The 21,571-nt window shown below is 40.4% G+C and overlaps 1 protein-coding gene across 1 annotated transcript; it reads left to right on the forward strand.

The window, feature by feature from the left end:
* Window positions 1–956: 956 nt before the first annotated feature.
* CCDC34 (coiled-coil domain containing 34) lies at window positions 957–21,266 on the forward strand. Its single transcript, XM_068194833.1, is given in 8 exon segments — window positions 957–974; window positions 2,098–2,150; window positions 7,880–8,012; window positions 10,277–10,384; window positions 18,831–18,989; window positions 19,495–19,603; window positions 19,606–19,635; window positions 20,760–21,266. Coding segments are annotated over 8 exon segments (810 nt in total). The 5' UTR covers window positions 957–971; the 3' UTR covers window positions 20,975–21,266.
* Window positions 21,267–21,571: the final 305 nt, after the last annotated feature.

Here is a 21,571-nt window from a genome sequence, read left to right on the forward strand (position 1 = left end):
TCTCCCTACATTTAGTATTTTTTTCCCATTTTGATTATTTTTATGCTTCTGTGTTCCTTAATGTCTAGTGGGGAATTAGACATGACATCTACAGGCAATCTGATCTCATTCTTTGCATTAAACCTGGCTAGTGTTCATCAGGCTGAACTGAGAAGTTTCCTTCTGCCGGCTCCTGTATTTTCAGAGACTGAGTTCATTGGATTACAGTTGAATTTCTCAAACGGAATGATTTCATAAACAAGAGTTGGCAAATTAAGGTGCTTAGTGATTCAGAGTAGTTGATTTGTATCTAGAATAGAAATCTTTTCTATGTCTGTTACCTAAGGAATCACTTTCTTGATATTTCATGTGTAAAATATTTTTTAAAATACTTGGGGAATACTTCTGAGAAATTTGTCATGAGCATTTGGTTGTTCAGACACGCTGATTGGCATGGCCATGCAGACAGACAGTACAGGTCTGTGAACACATCATGCTCTTTTTACTCTGAATTTTACTCACTGTTGCTAGATAGCTGTGAGTGCTTATTGTATAGTCTGTGACAGTGAGCTAGCACTGAAAGACTGAATGTAGTTTTTGTACTTTCTTCAGTGAGAAATCAGGATGATTTTGCACACTGGTATCAACCATAGCGGGGTGTGTATATATTATTCACTGCTTTCAGTTGTTTGTGGCAACTTCGGTGCTTCATTGTGGCAGTTTGATTTTGCCTATGGGTTTTAGCAGTGTTGACATGTAATTCTTGTCAGGGCAGTTGCTTCTGGCATTCAGTTCACAGAATTAAGGTTTTGCCATCCTTGCAGCATGCTGTTTATCTTGTCAGTCCTTCTGTGGCCATAGAAGTTGTGTACCTGAACCTGCAGGATTGTTGTTTCAATGCTTTTTAATAAGATTACTTTATTTGTACTCGTACCTTTCCTGTGTTAACCGGGGCACAGTGGCTGTGCAGCTGGCTTGGCAAGTTGGGCACAATGGTAAGCGGGATAGTAACAATATTATTTTATGTTTTCACATCTCTTCAAGGTTGCTGGAATGCTTCTGCCATTCCAGGAACAATACTTTAATCTCCCAAAGAGTGAACTGGCTTTTGCCACCCTCCCTACGGGCAGTCTTGATGCATAGACTCCACTAGGTTGTCCCAATGCTAAGGTTTGTTAATATCAGCTATTTGCCCAATATCTGCTCCTGCCTCCTGAGAAATTCCCATATTCTGGGTAATAGGATAGGAAGGGAATAAACAAGCTCAAAGGTTTGTGTTTGGCAAAGCTGCTGCTGCCTTGCCTTGACACATCCATCCCACGGTTTCTGGCCATTCCAGGTGGTGTAGGCCTCCTTTAGAACTGAGAGATGCCCAGTGCAGTGAGTTCCAGAATTCCTCAATTCACTGAGAAACATGGGGCTTTTCATTCTTTCTATCCATTTATGAATGTCTTCACTATGAGATGGGCTTTAAGGTCAGGGAAGGTTTTCAAGCCTCCCTGAGATGTTTTGAAATTATCTTGGTCTGCAGCCTGTTGAATACCTGAGGTTTTCCTGCTTGCCATGACATGGAACTTTGCCCACAGTGCTTGGGTAGCCTTGGAGGGAACAGCTGCTTTCATTTCTCAGCTGAATGCAGCACGTTTACAAAAGTTCCTCTAAAACCATGGGTGGTTTGTGTTCAACAAAGCTGAGGCACTGGATTGTGTAACTTGTATCCTAAGAATTCAGACCAATTTGAAATTTTCTTCTTGTTCTAACTTTATTTGGCATGAAATATAGATTCTAGTGATATTCTGTTGTCTCCAATACTTGAATCATCAACTTAAATTATTTCAACAGGTGTAATTTGTTTGTTAGATACTGTGGCTACTCATACTCGATTCTTTATTTATGATAATCATAAAATAACAAATCAACCATCTAGCACAGCTGGATGGAGTTATTTAAGCATCATGAGCATCAGTTTGGTGCACAGTGAATTATTCAGTATTCTGAGGGTGCTTAGATCAGAGAGGTATTCAGGCCCTTTTTGTGTTTTTCACCTTGCTGGAAGACAGTTCTGTGTGATTATCTGGTGATCAGCAATGCAATAACAAGTGTTTTTTTTTCTTACAGGAACCATACTGTTATTTCTCCAGCCTGTCTAAAGTGCAGTTCCTTGTGAAATGGTAAGCCAAATGCAGAAGCTCCACCACTGAAGGGGGAAATCCCAAATCCCTTACACTTCTGCCTCTCCCTCTGAGTCTGTGGCTGTGTGTTCCTGTCACTTGCCTGGTTTTGGCCTCAGCAGTTGTCTGATAAACCCTGAGCTTTAGCTTGCTCAAACCACAAGTTGTTTGGCCAAATGTATTTCTACCATTTTGGTAAGGTTTTTGTGTGTCAGTGAAGGGTCTAAAGAGCAAGAGGGAGGGAGAAGTACGTGCTCTGAGAGACAGGAGAGATGCAGCCTGTTTGTCAGAGCAGTTACAGATTTGGGTGCCTCTCTGTCTGCAGCCCAAGCACCAAACATCCCATCTTAAATTCTTCAAATATAATCATTTTAGGCATCCTTTAGGACTGTTAATGATGGCACTGAGATGTCTCCTGCCTCACGGCACTCATTTTTGGTGGTGTCTAGGTGCCCGTAACTGTTGTATAGATTTGATGACCTTTTTGTATCATTCAGCTACTGAAATTCAATTGTTATGGCAAGTCAATTGCCTCGGATGTCACAATTGATTTTCTTGATTAAGAGAAAGTGTTTTTAATACTGTTTTTATTTTTTAACTTGCCTATCCAATTAAAAATACATTTCTTGTTAAACTCACCTGAAGAATCCCACAAGAACAATTAATATAGCAGCCAAATCTACGATAATTTTCAAACTTCTGTATCTCATGTTAATACCAGTAATGCTTCTGCTTAGTCAGCCACAGCAAAATTACTCACAGTCTTATCAAAAATTACCAACTGCTGATCAGCAGTTATCTCCGTGGTTGATGAAATTTGAAGGTAATGAAAAGCTTTGGTTATGCAGATGTTTGTTGCTGATCCTGCTTAAGATTTGGCTAAAAGAGGGGGGAACATGGAGGCCCAGCATAAGAAATGAAGGGGGGGACTGTGTTCCTGGGATTTGGAACCCAAATAGAAGGCTGACAAAGAATGTACTGGCAAACAAAGATGGGAATATCTATATAGATATACAATTGGACCTATTTATTACGGATGGTTGTAGACTCAGTGGAAAATTAACTGATGGAGAAGGCAAAGGACACCATTTTCCTAGCAGGGGTGTATGAAAACCAAGCTTTTGTTTAGAAACGAGAGAGTAACTGTGAGGGCCGAAATGGGATTTTGCTATTTAATCCAAGTATAGATTACGAATTTTGAGTTGGCTGTTTGAGAACGTTAAGATGCTTTCTTCTGATGTGCTGGGATTGTCACCTGCAGGTGAGGTTACTGGTTCCTGTTTACTGGACTGGTCCTCGTGCGAAAACGTTAAGGAACAAAGAACAACTGCGAGGAGCTGCTGCAGAGCAGCGCGGGCGGGTCAGTGCTCGCCCTGGCGGTGCCGCGGGCCGGGCCGGGTGCCTCCGGCAGACCCCGGCGCTGGGAGGACTCGGCCTCCAGCTCACCAGCGGGTCGGGGGCCGCGCTTCTGACCCCGTCCTTTCCCGGGCTCAGTCCGCAGGCCGTGCCTCAGGCGCGGCGGGCACCCGGCGGGCGGAGCGGCGGCGGGGCCGGGCCTGACGCGAGGGGCAGAGCGGGGCAGAGCGGGGGCCGCCGGGAGCGGCGGCGCTCACCGCCCCTGCCGGCACCGGGCGGGGACCGCGCCCGCGGGTGACCCGTGACTGCCGGGGCCCGGTGGGGACCGCGCCCGCGGGTGACCCGTGACTGCCGGGGCCCGGTGGGGACCGCGCCCGCGGGTGACCGTGACTGCCGGGGCCCGGTGGGGACCGCGCCCGCGGGTGACCCGTGGGGACCGCGCCCGCCATGAGCGGCGGGCCCAGCCGCCGGAGCCCGCCGCCCGCGGAGGGCTCGCCCGCCTCCAGCCCCGCGGAGGGCTCGCCCGCCTCCAGCCCCGCGGAGGGCTCGCCCGCCTCCAGCCCCGCGGAGGGCTCGCCCGCCTCCAGCCCCGCGGAGGGCTCGCCCGCCTCCAGCCCCGCGGAGGGCTCGCCGCTGTCCTTCGCGTCCCGCTGCAGCTCCCCGGGCCGGGAGCAGGACGAGGAGCGGGCGGCGGCCTCCCGGGGCCCGCCGGGCCATAGGTAACCCCTGCGGCAGCGACCGGGCTCCAGCGGGGCTCGGGGCTGCCCCTGCACTCGCTTCCCTCCGCTGGAGGCACAACATTATTTTACATAAATACAGCCTTGTTTGCGGAGATGAACGAACGCTTTAAGCGCTTTGTTCCTTTTTTTTTTTTTTTTTTTTTTTTTTTAGTTTCTTGGAAAGTCTTCTGAGTGGACACCTGAGTATTTTTGTGAGCTCATAAATTTTCTATAAGCAGTTGAGCTGAGCCTGATAAAAAGCTGCAGTCTTTCCTGCCTTAATTTAAAAGTGCTTGCAGACTAAAGGGTTGTTTTGCATAGTGTATGTAACCGGGTCCACAGTCAGCTTTGTATGTAAGCATTGCGCAGCTCCTGCTCCAGTGCCTTAATCTTACTCCATTTTAATTATACGTAAACATAAAATGCATTCTTTTTAACTTGGGATCTCACTGGCTTTACAGGAGAATAATTATTCTTCTTCCCTTTAAAACAGAAGGGGGAAGAGCAGTGAGAGCCTATCCTATTCTGGATTACAACTTCATGGTAGAAACTTGACAGAGTTGTGCATTAACTGGTGGTGAATGGAACTAGCAAGGCTGAGCTGAGCTAAAAGCAACGGTGAAGTAAAGGAAGGACAGCAGAGCTTCACAGGGTGCAGGTTTCCAGCATGGTTCTCAAATTTCCATGGAGAGCAGTGAAGGAATGTGGACCACACTGAACTTTACTTAAAAGCATTTCTTCCAAAAGGTGCCAAAAGTCCAGGGAAAGAGTGTTCGAGTGTAGTGAGAAGCTTCGGAGTGGAGAGATCAGCCAGTTTATGGTTATATATCTTTCAGTTACTACTTGCCAATGAGCAATTCTGTTTATGCCCCTTGGAGTTCTGTTGTAGTTTGTTCAAGCTTCAACACGTCTTTGCAGCTTCAGAGGCTGTTGGAAACAGCTCCTGACTCTGGGGCCTGTTGCTGCAGTATTCTCTGGCAGCAGTGAGGTGCAGCTGAAGACAGCCTCTTGTAGGGCCCGAGCTGGCAGTCCTGCTCACCTGTGGGCTGAATGCACGCTGTGCTGATGTGGACACTGCTGCTGGTTGCACTGCTGCTGTGTTGCACTAAGCGCCTACCTTGTGTCCATATAGCAGCTTCTGTGTGTAGCTGCCAAGATCTCAGAAATATTACAAAAAGCATTTCTTGTGTAGCCTCCCATGTATGCATGCACTCTGCATCTTTTTGTTGTTGTCCTCTTAAAACCACACAAAAATTAGGTGGAGGCAGCTAAGCTGTGGGAAGCGCAATATTTGCAAAAGAGAAAGGGTCTTGTTAGTGCTGTTAGGCATTTTCATACTTGCATTGTGGACCCAGTGTTATGTTTGATGTGCCACCTTAGTGAATATATGGCAAATGATAATCACTGTTCACTGTTAGTCCCACTTGGGTCTAATGCCAAATATCTCTAGTTCTGTTTAAGATACTTATTTAGAAGTAAATGTGCACTTGAGATTGGGCTATTTTAAGAAGTCTATTACTCTAATTATTTTGAAGAAGTTCATAACTGCTAGAATTTCAGAAAATGGTCCTGTGAAATTTAAGGGGTGTGTGGTTTAAAGTGCATGGTTGGTGTTCCAGGAGAGTGTGACTGGTGGCTGCAATGCACACCAAGGAAGACTGGGTTCTGCTGCAGTAGGAGAGCTTTAGACATGGTATTGGAGAAGTGTTTCTCCTGACAGGTCTTAATACTGAGCTTGTGTTTTCCTCTGTTTAAGCTTCATTTTGTGTTATTTCTTACTTATCTACAGTAAGTTTTTAATCTGTTGCTGTGAATAACTTATTCTAAGAAGTTGAGAGCTTGAATTTCATAAGTATTGATAGAAGAAAAGACATAATAAATATTATTTTTCCTAATTTATTCATTCTCCTAGTACTTTTTCTAGGTCGGTTTAATTTGTCAGTCATGTTCCACAAGGTGCCGTAATGCAAATCACACAAAGCAAAATGAGGTATTGAGGAAGTATCCCTGCCCAAAATGTCAAGTCTGTACAAAGTTATGGGGTTTTTTCCTCAGTGTGAATGTATAATACTTTTATCCTTTAATGAACTTTCAGAGACTTATTTTCTTACACAATGTGTTATTAGGTATTCTTAAGTGGCATCTCTTATTACGTGTATGTGTTTAAAAGCTGTCTCTGTTAAATTTTTGGTCTTTATTAATGCTGCAGCATAAAAGCCCTGGAGTGCAGAAGAATGTGTGGGGCTGTGCTGGACTGGTGAGTCTTTGGTCTGTGCTACTTCTGTCCTTGCATTGTCTGTGTGTCGGGATGTCCCTGTCAGTTCTGTTATTCTGCATTTCACACCGTAAAAGTGGGATTGTCTGGGGAAATAAACCTGCTCCAGGTAGGTTTTAGTGTAAATCAGTGAATCAGTTACCCTGACCTGACCAGGAAAGTCCTGTTAGCCCAAGCACACGTGGGTTAAACAACAGGGAGGAGTAGGACAGGACTGCAACACTGATGTTGTCCCCAGATGCTTTCTAGCACAGAAATGTGTTCTAAAGATGACTGGGACAGAAAATGTGGTGCAATTGAGTATTGAAGTACTGCTCTGTGCTGTGAATATGTTGTAGTTTTATATTGATACAATCCAGGTGTGTTATATTTAAAAATTTGTTGTCTGGAGCATTAGCATAATGTGCTTGTTGATGCTTCTTCTGTAGCTTAGATTCAGCAAACAGAATTCCTCACTGTAGTGGAGTATGTATGTAGGTAGGTATTTCCAGAGCCTGTACAGCTATATGAAATAGTAAAGTGAAGTCTGGTTTCATTGCTTTGTTCTCAAGACAAAATTCTGTGGCAGATAGTTTTAAAGAAATCTCTTTGAAAACAAAAATGTTTTCAAATTTTGCTGACTTGGACCCTAATATATGGTGTTATTTATGAAATAGTACATGTATAGAATATTATAAAAGACAATTCTGACCTGGGGCTAGGATTGCTGCATTATTCATGAGTAAAGAAGTTATGAGTGACTTACATAAGATACCCTGTTAAATGTCTAATAAAACCTTGTATAATACCATCAAGTATTGTATGCTGGCTGTATTTCTCAAGCACATTTCCTGTGAAAGTGTTTTAAGATGGAAAACTTCCTGGATTGAACGGATGGATTTGTAATGAATGGATTCTTAATGCTGAGGTTGGTTGATACCATGAATCCACTTGAATAAGATTTGAACAAAGAAAATACCATTCTCGCTTTTGCTAAAGACCACTTGATCCATGGCGCTTCTTGTGACCAAGGGCGGGATGTTAATGTTAAACCTCTGATTTTCCTTGGCTTCCATATGTGAGAAGGAAAGGGGCGCTTTGATGTTACGGGTATTCTTCTTTAGTTCCTAGAAGGTAATGTTCAAATCTGCTCCACAGTTTAGAGTCACTAACAAGCTAGAATTTAGTAAGTAAATTGTAGGATGGAAGGGGGATGGTCAGAGGTGCACTATAAATGCCATTTATCCATTAGGGAGATTGCTAAACAAGTAGAAAAATTATGTCATTGTTGTCACATTATGCCATAAAAGAAAAGCACTTTTTCAAGACAGTAACACTTCAACTTTTCAATCAAATACATTATAGATAATATTCTCTTCTGTTTCTTGTTTTTAATTTAGGAGGGCTGACCACTCTGAAATAGCAGAGGGGAGAAAAGTGTCACCTTTGAAAGATAACCTTTCACCATGGGAAGAGTGGTTCATTGGCAAAGAGAAGGAGCTGCGTGCCCGCTTACAGGCTAGAGCTGCAGAGGTGATTACATCCAGCTCTTTTGATTCTGAGTCTAATAGAAGATAGCAGACACAGGATTTTCTTTTCCTTGGTTGTACAAACACGAGTAGTTGTTTTTTCCTGTTTTGTCTCTTAGGCCTCCATAGTGTTTGAGTTTGTCCGTGCTGGCATGATTCATGTTATGTGCGTTTTCTGTTGCTGAATGTTATGCTTCATTGAACTGGTGCTGTATAATATTTTGTTTATCCAACTGTCAGGTAATGGTTCGATGTTATAAATGTCTTAATCTTCTATAATTACTACCTTGATTTCTGTCATGGGTATGTAGGCCTGCATGTAGGTTGTAGAAGAAAATGAGGTGTGTGCTGATTGTAAGTGTGCCAAGCTACTTGGTTAGTTTTGAGGCACAGTGTTGTTACCCACTTAGCATGTAATTTTACAACTGTTTGGTGTCCTTTCCCAGGAAAGGAATCCCTGTTACAGCACTTTTTGCCTTCATTCTATCTTTTTCCCCCTTAGAGAAGGGCAGTTCTTAAGAACCAGGGCTGGGACACAATTAAGTGAGAACACCCTATCTTTTCTTGATTGCTGTGTTTGTAGTTGCAGTTGGTTAAATTATACCATCGTTAAAAGTCAAATGGGAAGTATTGGGTGGTTATTAGAACAATCACATCAAAATTAGATAACTTCTCACTTTAGTTACTGATTAACTGTTTGACCTTGAATGTTTTCCTCGCCTTTCTGTGGTTATCTGTGAAGTGAATATAGCGTGCAGGTGTTTCATGTGGGCTACCTCATGCTCTTTGTTAAACACCTACCGCTGGAAGGTTCAGGAACAGAATTTTACAGGTCAGCAGTACACCAAAGCAGTTTGTTAAACTTGAGGAATATGCTTTGACTCGTTAATTCACATCCACCAAATGTTTCATGGCTTCCCATATATATTCTGGATTGGTAATGTAAATGTAAGCTAGCAGATGTCTCTCAACTAAATATTAAGAACAAGCATTACTTAAAGCCATGTAGATCTAGTCATGTAGTTTGTAAGATTTTGAAAACATTAGATGTTAAACTGCAGCAAGACAGTGTGAAAAGCTTATATTTGGGGGAAAAATATAATTAGAATTTTTGTAAGATGCCAGAAGAGAATGAAATGCATGATATTTATACAAAAAATTATTGCTGTGTTTGCATAATAAAAGTATTTTAAACTGATATCCCAAGAAACAACAGTGAAGTTCCAGATCTTTTGCTGACATTAGGACCAAGTCTGCCCTGAATGTCAAGAAGGTGGATGAACATTTGAAATGGAATTAGGTTGGGTCTTCTAAGGTGCTTAGACTGCCATCAGCTTTCACAGAAACCAGGACCCCTGCAATCCTGGAAGTCAAAAGAGATGTTATTTGCTGTAACTTTGCCTCAATACAGCAACTGTGTTTTCAAACTGTGTCTGTATTGTGGGTGTTTGAGCTTTCTGTAAGCCGTCTACTGATGTCCTACTAAACTGAAATTCAGTGTCCTAAGAAAAGGACAGACTGAACCGACTGCAGTGTAGGGACCATAAAATCAGTTTCATGGAAATAATTCCATCTGTCTGTGTTTGAAGGTATGACTTTTCATTGAAAATTAGCACTTTGTGTTAGTGCTACTGTTGGAGAAGCTAGAGATCTCAAATTGTCTCCTTAGCTATGTTTTTCTTTATTAACTTCACTGGAGAGATATAAGTGCTTGCATATATACTGTATGTCATGTAAATGTACTTTGAAATTTCTTCTCTCATCTTCAGATGAAAACTCCTGTTTCAATATTTGCTAGAATCTGCAATATTTTTGGCTTTAGTAAGCCTTGGGTTAAGCCCTAAATTTCTAGTAGTTCTGGTACTAAAAATCGCAGGTGAAAAATATTTCACTTAGCTTTTGATAGCTTTCACAGTGCAGAGCAGTACACAGTGCACATTTTACATATTGTAGGAATGTACTGCTGCAAATTAAGAGTCTGCTGACTAAAAAGGCATTTCAATAAACTGAGGAATGATTTGATGCATTTAATTGCTTCCAAAGCCTAATTAAAATAAGTATTTCCAGTTAATATCCTAAAAATTATACATTTTCACTGTCTGTATTTCATAGTATTTCTATGTTGACTGCCGTTCTTCTTTTCCAAAATCTTAATGAAAGAAAAAATACGAAAATCTAATGCTTACATTGTTTTAACTGCAGTACTACTGCCAGTATTGCTGTAAATGGTCACCACAGATTTGAAACGTATACTTTTTCTTTAATTAGGAAATTAATAAACAGCTTGAGGAAATGAAGCAAAATGAAGAATGTGAAAGAAGAAAAAGGATAGCTGAAGAGAAACACAAGGAATGGGTCCAGAAAAAGAGAGAAGAGGTAAATAGTGCTTTGGCTGGAAATATTCTAGTCCATGCCATGCTTGAGTAAGCCTGTGTAAAATTTACTCGGTCTGTTTGGACATCCATGTTTTCAGTTTGCTGAGTAAATGGCTGCTTTACTTGAAAATGATAAAAACATGCCAAAGCAGCTAAACATTTTCTCAAGACTGATTTTTTTTTTCTTCTGTAAGGTACAAAGGGGTTTGTTTTCTGAGTAGTCAGATAACCGACATCTTGTGCAGTAGCTTTCTGCTGATGATAGCTGGGGTTTTGGTCTTCAGTGTACCCAGACTTCCCAGGCTCAGTGCCCAAACATTTTTGGTTCAGTATACATCGTGACTGTGTGCAGTGTTCTGTACACCAGGTAGAGTCAGAAGAGGGATTTAGTTAAATATCACCACAGACAGGCAAGGAGTATTTACCACAGGATATGGTTTAGGAGGGGTAATTGAGGTATGGGGCCAGATTGAGGGAGTTCTCGGTACACCACAGTTAGTAATTGGGAATTCCTTCAGTCAGTAATTAATTTCTGGGTGGGATCAAAAGTTTTCTAAGGTCTCTTGAGGGAGTGCCTGGGTCCAGGGTCAGAAACAGACAGAGTGGTGATCTCAGTGGGGCTGTGTGACAGCTGTGTCACACCAGGTGAGCACGTGCCCTGGGTGGCAGCAGTGGGAGCCCGTGGGAGACCAGGGTGTGTCCAGCCCTGGCAGCTCATGTGTTCATAGTCCTGTGGCTGCAGCAATACCAGCTGTTCACTGTATTAACTTCTGTTTCTGAGCAAAACCAGATGAAAATTCACTAAAAATATCCCAGCAGCGCTAGCTGGGTTGGATGGGCAGACCTCATACATTTGTTTTCAGGGTTTTAGAACTCCTTCAGATTCTGCCTAGAACCACTAGAATAACATATGTTTGCATCTAACCTAATTAATCTTAGTCTTAATGCCAGTTGGATAATTGGCAGAAACCCACTGCAGAATCTATCCTGCTCTATTAATTTCCTATGATTTATATTACTAATTAAAGTACACAGGCAAAAGTAGATTTATTATTCAGCATATACGATTCCATTTTCCTCTCAAAAATGAAATTTAAATGAAAGTTAAATTCTGGGTGTCTGTAACTATTCATTGGCTTGAAGGAGTTGGTCTGCCTCTTAAAATAGTTCCAGATCAGAACCGGAAGTTTTCCTTCTGTCTCCTCCTCACTACCCCTACCATCTCCTTCAGCTCCCATAAATTTCTACTTCTTTGCGTTTTCCTTGGAACTTTGTGGATTTACTGGTTAACAACTTCCATTCTGTTGTCGCTGGGATTAGGAGGTCTTTTTTATGTTAATCACAGCAGAGGACAGGAGAAAAAACATGCTTGTGTCTGGACTTTATCATATTATGTTTTGGAAGCATAGGGTCATCCTTAGAGCAAGTGTTTAGAAAAGTAAGCTGATTTTCATTTAAATCAGGTGATTCATTGGCTAGTCTTTCTTATAAACCACACTCAAATCAAGGATAAACTGAATTCAAAAGCTTAGCTGTCCATAGGATATTAACATTTGTGCTGTGTAGACTGTCCCACTTCAAGTTTCTGCAAGCTTATTTGTGGATTTGGATGCAGACTGAAGGATAAATATGTCAGTTCCATGGCTAAGATGTTTAAAGGTGCATCAAGATTTCACCTGTGGTTGAGGTAAGAGTCATGAGCACTGACAGTTGATCTCATTTTCTTGGGGAGCGTGTGCATATCTTATATTGGAAAACACTTCATTTTCTCATAGAAGTATCAAAAGATGTTTCTTGAGGCAAAACTTGCAGTATGTTTCTCTGAAATTTGCATTAAGCACTCGCCTTTTTCCAACTCAGTTACTGGTTCTGAGAGCTGTGTGCAGAGAGCAGGAAATGCTTTCTTTGGCAGAGGCAGTGCTTTCAGGGATCTTATCTCTCTGGTCTCCACAAGTCTGTGCCCTTTCCCATTGCTCAGGGCTGTAGGAATAAAGAAGGGAAAGCTCACTTGAGCCTACATGAAACTTCTTCCTTCATCTCGAGCATCCAGCACCAGGAGACACGGCTGGAACAGTCTTTGTGCTGTGAATGTGAGAGGCACTTATGTCAGAAGTAAAATGTTTGTATATGCATAAAAGAATTCTGGTTTTCTAGATGTCAAGCCAGTATTTTTGCACGGCAGGTTTAGTTGTGATGCTCTCTGACTGTTAAATACAGTCCTTTAGGGTGAGGTTAGGAAGCAAAGCTTGAACGCTGTTTTTGTTCACTATTGGTTTTTTTATTAGTTAATATAGATTAAAAATTACACGCTGTTACAGTTTTCTTATGCTTCTAATAATTTTACAGAAACTATTTTTGAAAGTAAAGGAATCCTAGCTATTTAGTATTCTTCTATGTAAATAGCTTTTGTGGTTCTTAAAGGTTGTAAATTAACTAGAAGTAATATTTTGAAATATGAGCCATCAAAGAACATTCTAAGCCATGAAATACGTTTATACAGATATTTGTTCATGGCAAAAATTTTCAGCTCGCTAGGAGTTAAAGGAATTACCAAGCAGTCATTAAAAACAGAATTTGGATGTTCAACAGTTTTTATTGTTCTTTTCTTTTCAGTAAGTCCCCTTTACTTACTGAAGAATATAATTTTTAATGGAAACTAGGTACTGGATGGAAAAGTTCTGTTTGAATGCTTTTTCATTGAAAATCTTGTTTGTAGCATTTATTACGCTGTCGGGTGATAGTCTTTATGAGAAGCAAAGAGCATTAAGGAGTATATGAAAGCCTAGCACCAGCACAGTGTGCAGTAATGAGTGACAGTGTTCTTGGAGCAGACTTCCCTTTTTGGTGTGCTGGTTCCTCCAGAAGAGACACCTAGGTGCCAGCTCTTACACCAAAGGCTTTTTGTTGAGTGCGTATTTTATCTCAGCATGGTTAATACAGAGCGCAGATGGTTCCGCAGCTTGAGCATGACTTTCAGGTTCAAAAGCTATGCTTGCTCATGCTCTCCTTCTTTCATCCAGTGAGTTGTTAATGATTTTGTGGGGAATGGTAGCGCTCCCACAGAAGGGGTGGAGAATCCTGTCATGCCAGCCTGCAGTATGGGGACGTGTTAGCTGGAATCTCCTGTGGCAGAAACATAAGGAAATGCAGACCTTCCCTGTCTAGGTTAATGTTCTTACAGCTAAACTGCTGTTGAGGCAAACACGGGTTGCTGCTGTAGAGCCTGATGTACTGTGGTTTATGCTGACAGTCCAGACTTGAAAGAGATGCTAAGATGTCCTCTTGTTTAAGACTGAACCCTTTCAAGAAGTGTATTTGTGAGGGAAACTTCTAGTATAAATGCTTTCCAATCATGAGAACCAGCTGTATTTAAGAATTAAAATTTTCTGTTTACATACTTAAGTCGATCTTTACATATCTAAATTTTTTTGTGAGTCCGGGCTTAATTTCTTAAGGATTTTTTTTCCCCATATTGTGGGTCTTCTCCTCTCTGGACCTGAAAAGTCTTTATACAAAATGCTTCTGTGATGTCACTCATGACCAATGCCATTGTTATAATTTTAGGTTGTACCTGAATCTTAATTACCTTTAGATTTCTGTAAGTAGAATGAACTAATTTCTTGTGTTGAGTGTTAGAATGAGTTTTAGAGTTTTGGAAGAGGAGTACAGTGTGACAGGTGAATGGGTGCTCATGTATTTCAGCAGCATTTATGGAGTCCACGTTCTTCTGAAGACCCCAAGAGTGTTCCAGGAGCCAAGTACACTAAAACCTTATGCTTGTCACACACGTTGAGTCCCCACGTGAAATGAACACCGTCTGGGAGAAAGATCCAGTGATTATCCAGTTCCCAAACTGCAGTGGGGTCTGCACTGACTGTGTGAGCAGTAAATTGATATAAACCAGCTTGTCAAGAGCCATCTGCAGCTCAGGCTGTTGTTGACCTGGTTTCTAGCCTCTTCTTGTTTTCACATGGAAATTCTAGAGAGAGATTCAAGAAGTATTTGTGTGGGCTAGGCCCGGTCACTGAGTTGTGTTATAGGGCACAGTTGAAAAGATAATTACAGTTGTTTGAAAGACACAGATTTCCAAGACTGCTAGAAGTGGTTGATGTCCACAATTATTATGAGGATAAACAAGTAAATTAGGATGTGTGTTCTGATGTTGGCAATGTGGGCTTTTCCTATATTTTACCATCAGTCAGCATTAACTGCTGCTAGAATATGCTAGCTGTCAGCAAACAGCCGTGAAGTAGAACACTTATCTCTGAAAAGAAAAATGTTGTCATATTCTGCAGACCATAAGATGGAAAGGATTGCTTTGAGAAGTTTCTTAAAAATATCAATCACAACATTAGTTTCTGGGAATTTCTACTCAGTGACGTCGAAAATGCAGAACAGAAAACACCTCTACACTTAACACATTCCAGCCTCTCATTTAGTCATTGATGTGAAAATACAGAAATACATATTTGAGTAGTTTTCTTCTAGTTGGATATAAGGCCTCTGTTTCAAAAACAATTAGGTTTTGGTTTTTTTCCTGTGTGGGAAATTATTTACTATTTCTGCCTTCTGTCAGGAAGGAAGTGGGATGCTTCTTCAAATTTTGAAATCCTTTGACCACTCAGCACATCCACGTAGGTGTGATTTTTCTTGAGAAGTTAGTAGTTAGCACTGACCCAGTAGGACACGTGCTGTGGGCAGAGTCACCATCACGGTTTTGTGGGACAGCTGGTTTGTGTGGGGTGGGGGATTTCCAAGGGCTCACCTAAGCCAGGCTTCGCTGGGTTCTGAGACCTGATAGAATCACAGCACAGAGCGCCGAACCTTCGGGCTAGATTTGTATCCTTTCTCCTTAGTCATGTGCTTGGCCGGGGTGGCAGGAGAACAAGCCTTTCTTGCAATGAGGAATTGGGTGTTTTACAATCAATACCTTAATTTAGGTAATGCCCACAACCATATAGTAGTGTATGTAAATTTACTGGAGGTTTAGTGAATAGATTGTGGCTGTTTTGAACACAAGATCAAAGAGATTTTTTTAATCCCAATCTAAACAACACCAAGCATAAACAAATAATTTCTTCCCTGACATACACATGGAAGGAAAGTAAAAGAAGGAGTGAAGAGCATGTACATTAATATATACTTTCATAGCATTTTTGCTGGACTTCTCTAATGACGATGGGAAAAAAGCTGGGACAGTCAGGGTGACAGAAGCTTGACATGGAACAGGTTACTAAAGCAGCTGGAATTGTGGTGTCCGCATGAAGGAAAATCTGTTCTGATTGTGAGAGGAAGAGGAAGCATTTCTGATTTGTCTGCAGAAAAACTTCTAGGCAGTGTAAAGTCTGCAATTCTGCAGGGAGTCACCCTGTCTTAGGGATGTCTCACTGGAAGTAAAACTTAGCAACAGTTGTGGCTTTCATGGTAGTGTGTGTGGCATGTTACTATTTACATGGGACTTAATTTAAATTTGAGTCAGCCTAGAGAGTAGCTAAACTCATCTAAGTATTGTGATTTCAAACACCTAGGTTAAGAAGCTTCCCTGCCTTGCTTTTGTAGTATTTAGGAAGATTTTAGTCTACTTTCGGTTTATAATGGTTTTCCATTATGTAACCATTCCCCTAGGTATGGAAGTAGCCCTTTTTTTCAGTTTTCTCCTGTATTTATTTTCCTGTCTTTTCTACAATAAGACCCTTGGCTAAAGACTGTACCTTTGGATGATCCTTAGTTTTGTAACTTACTGTCACGTACGAGTCAGCAAACAGCAAAATGTGCAAAATCTTGGTGAGCCACCTTCTCCCATAGTTTAACTCACTGATTTCACAGATGCCTCTCATCTACATTAATGCTTTTTATGTGTCCCAGACAACCAGTGTCTCTCAGAACTCGTGTTGCTGGTGCATTCGGGGACTATTGAGTAATGAAGAGACAGAGAAACAGCTCTGAATAAAAGAGATTGAGATGAATTGGAGATGAAGAAGGAGGGAAAGCTTAGATAATTGGTTATGTTTTTTTTCAGGAAGATATGTTAGAATAATTTGCCAAAAATACATTATTTTTTTATTTTCAACATTTTAAAATACAGAAGCATTTGTTTCATGTTAAGAAAGATCTTCATTAGCATAAAAACGTTTCAGAATCTCAATTTTTTTAGTTCCCACAATGACATGTATTTTTTCATTAGTCTTGGTTGTAAATAGTTTTATCACATGTATAGGCCTCACTGTTGTGAAGTCATTTTAATAAGACCAGTTGTTTTATAATTCTATGTAGTTTTACATTCCAGAATATGCATTGAAATAGGAGTATATTCATATTTGACCATTTTCCCTATACTACAAAACAGATTGAGCTGGTATTTGCTAGAAGGTATTAGAACTAAGATGGAAAAAACCCTACCAAACAACAAAAAATCAAGGAGAAAATAGAGCTGAAAAGCTACTTGCAGTTGTTTTGTGAAATTGTGTCCACAAAGAAGTCTTTGTTGTCAAATAAGAATATTTGACAAGAGTATGCCAGAGCAGTACTGCTGAAAGTATCCGTATGATTTTAGGGGGAGCAACATCCCCTTGGAAGTGATGGTAGATGGAGCTAATAAAGCCTAGCGTGTAACAGAGCTGGGTGGGGGGAACTCCCACAGTGCCTAGTACCCCTGCTGATGCTGAAGCTGCAGGAATGCTCCTGCTGCTGGCAGAGAGAAGAGGACACGCTTCCTCCAGGGGCTCTGTAAGCTGGCCTCTTTGCTGGCAGAATTCAGGTAAGTGTGCTGCAGAGCAGCGTAAGCTCAGGTTTCCGTTCTCTGCGTGCCGCTTTCTTGGGTTGCTGGTGGTTTTGGTGTGGGGGGACAAGCACTGGGCCAGCAGCTTTAGACCATGCTGTTCAGGCCAGACTGAGGGCGTTGTGGTGGTCCCCTGCTGCAGTGTTACGGCTTCTGCTTCGTTATGCATAATTGGAGTTTCCGTAAGTGCAGTAAACCTAGGAAAAGGGTAGGGGAGGGACGCACGGGGAGCGCTCTAGACTTCTGCCTTTTTGTTCTTTTAATGGGAAAAATGGTAATACAAAATGGTGGAATGGGAATATATTTCTGGTTTTCTTGTGTTTTTCCTGTATTTCATTTATTTTTTCATTATAGTTTGCAGCTGTAGGCATTTATATCCACACTGCCAACTGTAATAATTCTGAGTCAGTATCAGTTTCTGCTAGGTTACCGGTCTCCTTTGTTCAAGGGGAGTGTGCAGGGAGTTGTGTAACTAGATGATTTCTTAAAAGAAAAACAATGTAATTTTTCAGCAGCTCTTCTATTAAGAGGAACTGGTCTTTAGTCTTGTGCCTCTCTTCCAAGTCATGTGCACAGCTTGTCTGGTAGATTTTTGCTTCTGCACGTGTATGCAGTTGCTTCAGAGCCAAGTGAGTTAAGCAGAAATAGAATCAAATCAGATTACAGACACTTCGTAAGGGTTACAAGGAACACAAAGGAGAGCTGTTGTCACTCTTCAAATGAAAATGCCTCCCTCTCCAGATCAAGCAAAGGCCAGTGTGGATATGTGTTTGTTTGCTTAGAGAAAGATCCTCAGAACATTCTTGTTGGAGGCACACACACTGAAAAGATGTACAAGTGAATGACACCTCTGGTGTATTCTGTCTTCCAAATCATACAGGCAGCAATTTCACTTCACTCAGGTGACCATTTTGCCTACCCTAGAATGTGTTCTCTCATTCTCCCTTTCATAATTTGAACGGGAGAAATGTGTGGATTGATTTATGGAAGTAGTCCCTGTGTGAATAAGCTAAAGAGTATAGCATATTTTTTAGGATACCACAAAATATGAACTGTGTTTTTCTGTGAACTTTTTTTACTGTTTAATTTATGCTTAAGTGTGCTGAACAATCTGCATTGTGAATAAGCTAAAGAGTATAGCATATTTTTTAGGATACCACAAAATATGAACTGTGTTTTTCTGTGAACTTTTTTTACTGTTTAATTTATGCTTAAGTGTGCTGAACAATCTGCATATCTCAGTGACTCTTAGAAGGGGGCAGTTTACCTGACTTGCATTTGGAGCTGGAGTTTGCTCTAGATTCCCTGACAAGTAAAGCTAATACACACCATTGTTGAGAATTACAACATGTATTTCATTCCCAGAAATACTGAGATGTGTCTGAAATGTTTAAAAAATCTCTGAATAAATAAAACAGAGTAATAAACCAGAGGAGACCTGGAAGTAAATTTTTATCATCTTTCTTGACAAGTTTACATGTCTGTCATACCTGGAATCTAGCAATGAATAGGTTCTGACTTCAAAGAGCTTACATATCACATATTTTTTAATGTTTAGGATAATTTTCTTTGTAATTGTGTAATAAAATTTATAGTATTCCTCAAAATAATTGCTCATTGAAATATACTAAAAAATTTCTATTCTGTTTCTTTGATATGTTTCACATAGGAAAGAAGAGAAAGGAAAAGAAAGCTGAGCAAAGAAATGGCAGAAAAAACCACAAGGGAACTAGAAAAAATGCAGTTAAAAGAAAAGGCTGATGAAAAGTATAAAGAGTGGTTAGAGAAGAAGAGAGCTGAAGAGGCAGAAAAGAAGAAAAAAGAGAAGGTGTTAAATGAACTGATAATTTATTTGGATGGAGTTACTTAATCTGCAATTTATTGCAGATTCAGATTTGATATATTCAAATCTTACATTGAATATATGGATGTCAAATGGCAGTGTTGTACATGAAGAAAATTCTTTTAAGAGTTACAATGTTAGTGCCTTAAAGACACTGTGGTATGGTCAGCAAAGTAAGATGCATGTTAATGCATTTTTGTTAATAGCCTTTGATTTTTTTTTCAGGGAAACACAAGTAACTTGGAGGTTGGGGGTTGGTTTGTTCTTTTTTTTCAGTCTTAAACCAAAAAATGCATCTTTTCCATTGTTAGGAAAAGGTGCTTGTATTGGAAGAAATATTTGAATTGTATTCAGCAGACTGGAAATCTGCAAAAAAATTATTCACTATTTTGTGTATATTGTACAGGGCTTTGTCTAGGAGTACCTTAAATTTTTTTTTTTTTTTTTTTTTTTTTTTTTGGTTCTTTGGTTTTGTTTTTTTTTTTTTTAGGAAAAAGAAAAAGAACGGGAGGCTGAGCTACAGGAGAAGAGAACAAGATCGGAGAAAGTCTTTAAGGAATGGCTGCAAAATGCTCGAAATAAACCACAACCTCCTCTAAATGGTATGGTTTCCCACATGGGAGGTCCACAGGTTTGTATGTACAGTACACAAACATGTAGTGACTTTGGTTTGTGGTTCCTTCCTTCTAGTATTTTAGTGTAAAATGAAGGCTGCTTAAGACACTCATCTGATATCTAATTTTGGCACATAAGAATGATTACTTATACTATGCTATAAGTCAGGGAAACAGATTGAGACCTTCTGTGTATTTTTCTTTACTTTTTTTTTAATTTGGGAGGAAAATTACATTATTTGAGATAATTATGTGGCGTACCAAAGGATGATTTTATCAGATTTTTCTTACCAGGCATAGGAAATCTATTTTCCTATGGAGCAAAGTTCTGGGTCCTGTGAAGCAAATTAGTTATGTCCGTTTAAAGGTAGTTTTCCTGCTACAGAAGGTGTGTGTCAGCACGCCTGAATCCCCCTTAGAAAAGAGGTGGGGTTTTGAGACACAAGAGCAATTAGAAGCTGACAGAAGTCCTGTCTGAAAAAGGGGACAGGGGCATCAGCCTGTATGGAGCTAAAATTTCCGTTCTGTTTGACTTTTCACCTGCATCGTACCTCCTTGGCTTCTGTGATCCTGTTCCATTTTTGTTTGCAAACATGTTATTTTTCTGCACAACTGAAATAATTGCTTCTATTTGACTTTGCAACAGTAATAGTTTTGAGACCAAAATTCTGATCTCTGTATGGTTAAGAGACAGGTATAAAGCTGGTGAACAACCTTTACTCTTGCGCTTAGGTTTATTTGTAAATAGTGATATACCTTGCCTTCGTGTTTTGGTTGGACCTGCATTACAAACTGACAGCTGCAGTCATTTATTTAAATAATTTTTGAAAAGTATTTGTCTACTCACTTGTGGCATTCAGTGTAATGTATTACAAACTTTGAAGTGTATCAGTCATGTGGTTGGGTAAAACAAAGTAACCAATTTGTAGACATTTACAGTTTTTAAGAACACAAAGCAGTGAGCATTCAACCTGCTTATTATTTATTATATAATAAGTAGAGATGAAGACTATGCCAGTTACTGTTTAAAAAACAAAAAGGTGGATTGGTTATCATTTTGGGTCACTTAAATTATGTGATGTGCCTGTGCTTTCTCTGAAGACATTGTTGCTTAGTTATGTGTATTTTCTAAATGTTTTAGGGAGTGCTGATAGAAATTTGTATCCAGCTCCAGCATATTGTAACCCCATTCCTTGGAAGCCGGTACATGTGCCTCCCCCAAAAGAAGACAGAGTTCTTGCCATGAAGAAGAGTCAGAGACCTGTATCTTGTCAGCCACATGGATCTTTACCAGTGGTGATTTCTAAGCCCAGGAGTAACCCTTGCATTGGATCCCTGTGCAGAAAGAAGTTATAGTCCAGAAAAAAGGTTATTATAGTCTCGACCAAATGGGACCACAAATGTGAAGTTCTGTGTACTTACATGTCCAGTGCAGATTGCTTTGTGCCTTTCTTTTTTTTTTTTTTTTCCATTTTTGTCAGCTGGTTGTGTGTTTACTGCTAGTTGACCAATCAGGTTTTTTATGTATTTTCTATATTGCATTTTAGTTAAAAAAAAAAAGGAAAAGATAAATTGTAATGGGACTGTACCTCAACACCAATAAAATGCACGGGATTGTTTCTTCCTTTCCTCTCTTGTTGTTGAAGGAGTTCTTTTGTATATGTGATTATTATATGTATTAACAGTATTAACTGAGTTACTTTAAAGATAAATTTCATTTGTAACAAATTGTTTTGTTTTAATTTGTAACAATTTTCAAAACCGTTCTTGGCTTTGTGCAGAAGGAATTGGCCTGCCTCAGTTCCAGGGTTATCCTGTCACTGGGATTACAGAGCTATAGTGGGATAGCTTACATTGCTGGAGTGCTGCAACAAATGGATGCAGGCTCTCTAGGGAAGCACAGGCTCTTTGCTGGCCCTGATATGTACAAACCAGGGAGAGCTGGTCAGGAGT

This window comes from Anomalospiza imberbis, chromosome 6 (assembly GCF_031753505.1).
Source record: "Anomalospiza imberbis isolate Cuckoo-Finch-1a 21T00152 chromosome 6, ASM3175350v1, whole genome shotgun sequence".
NCBI lineage: Eukaryota > Metazoa > Chordata > Aves > Passeriformes > Viduidae > Anomalospiza > Anomalospiza imberbis.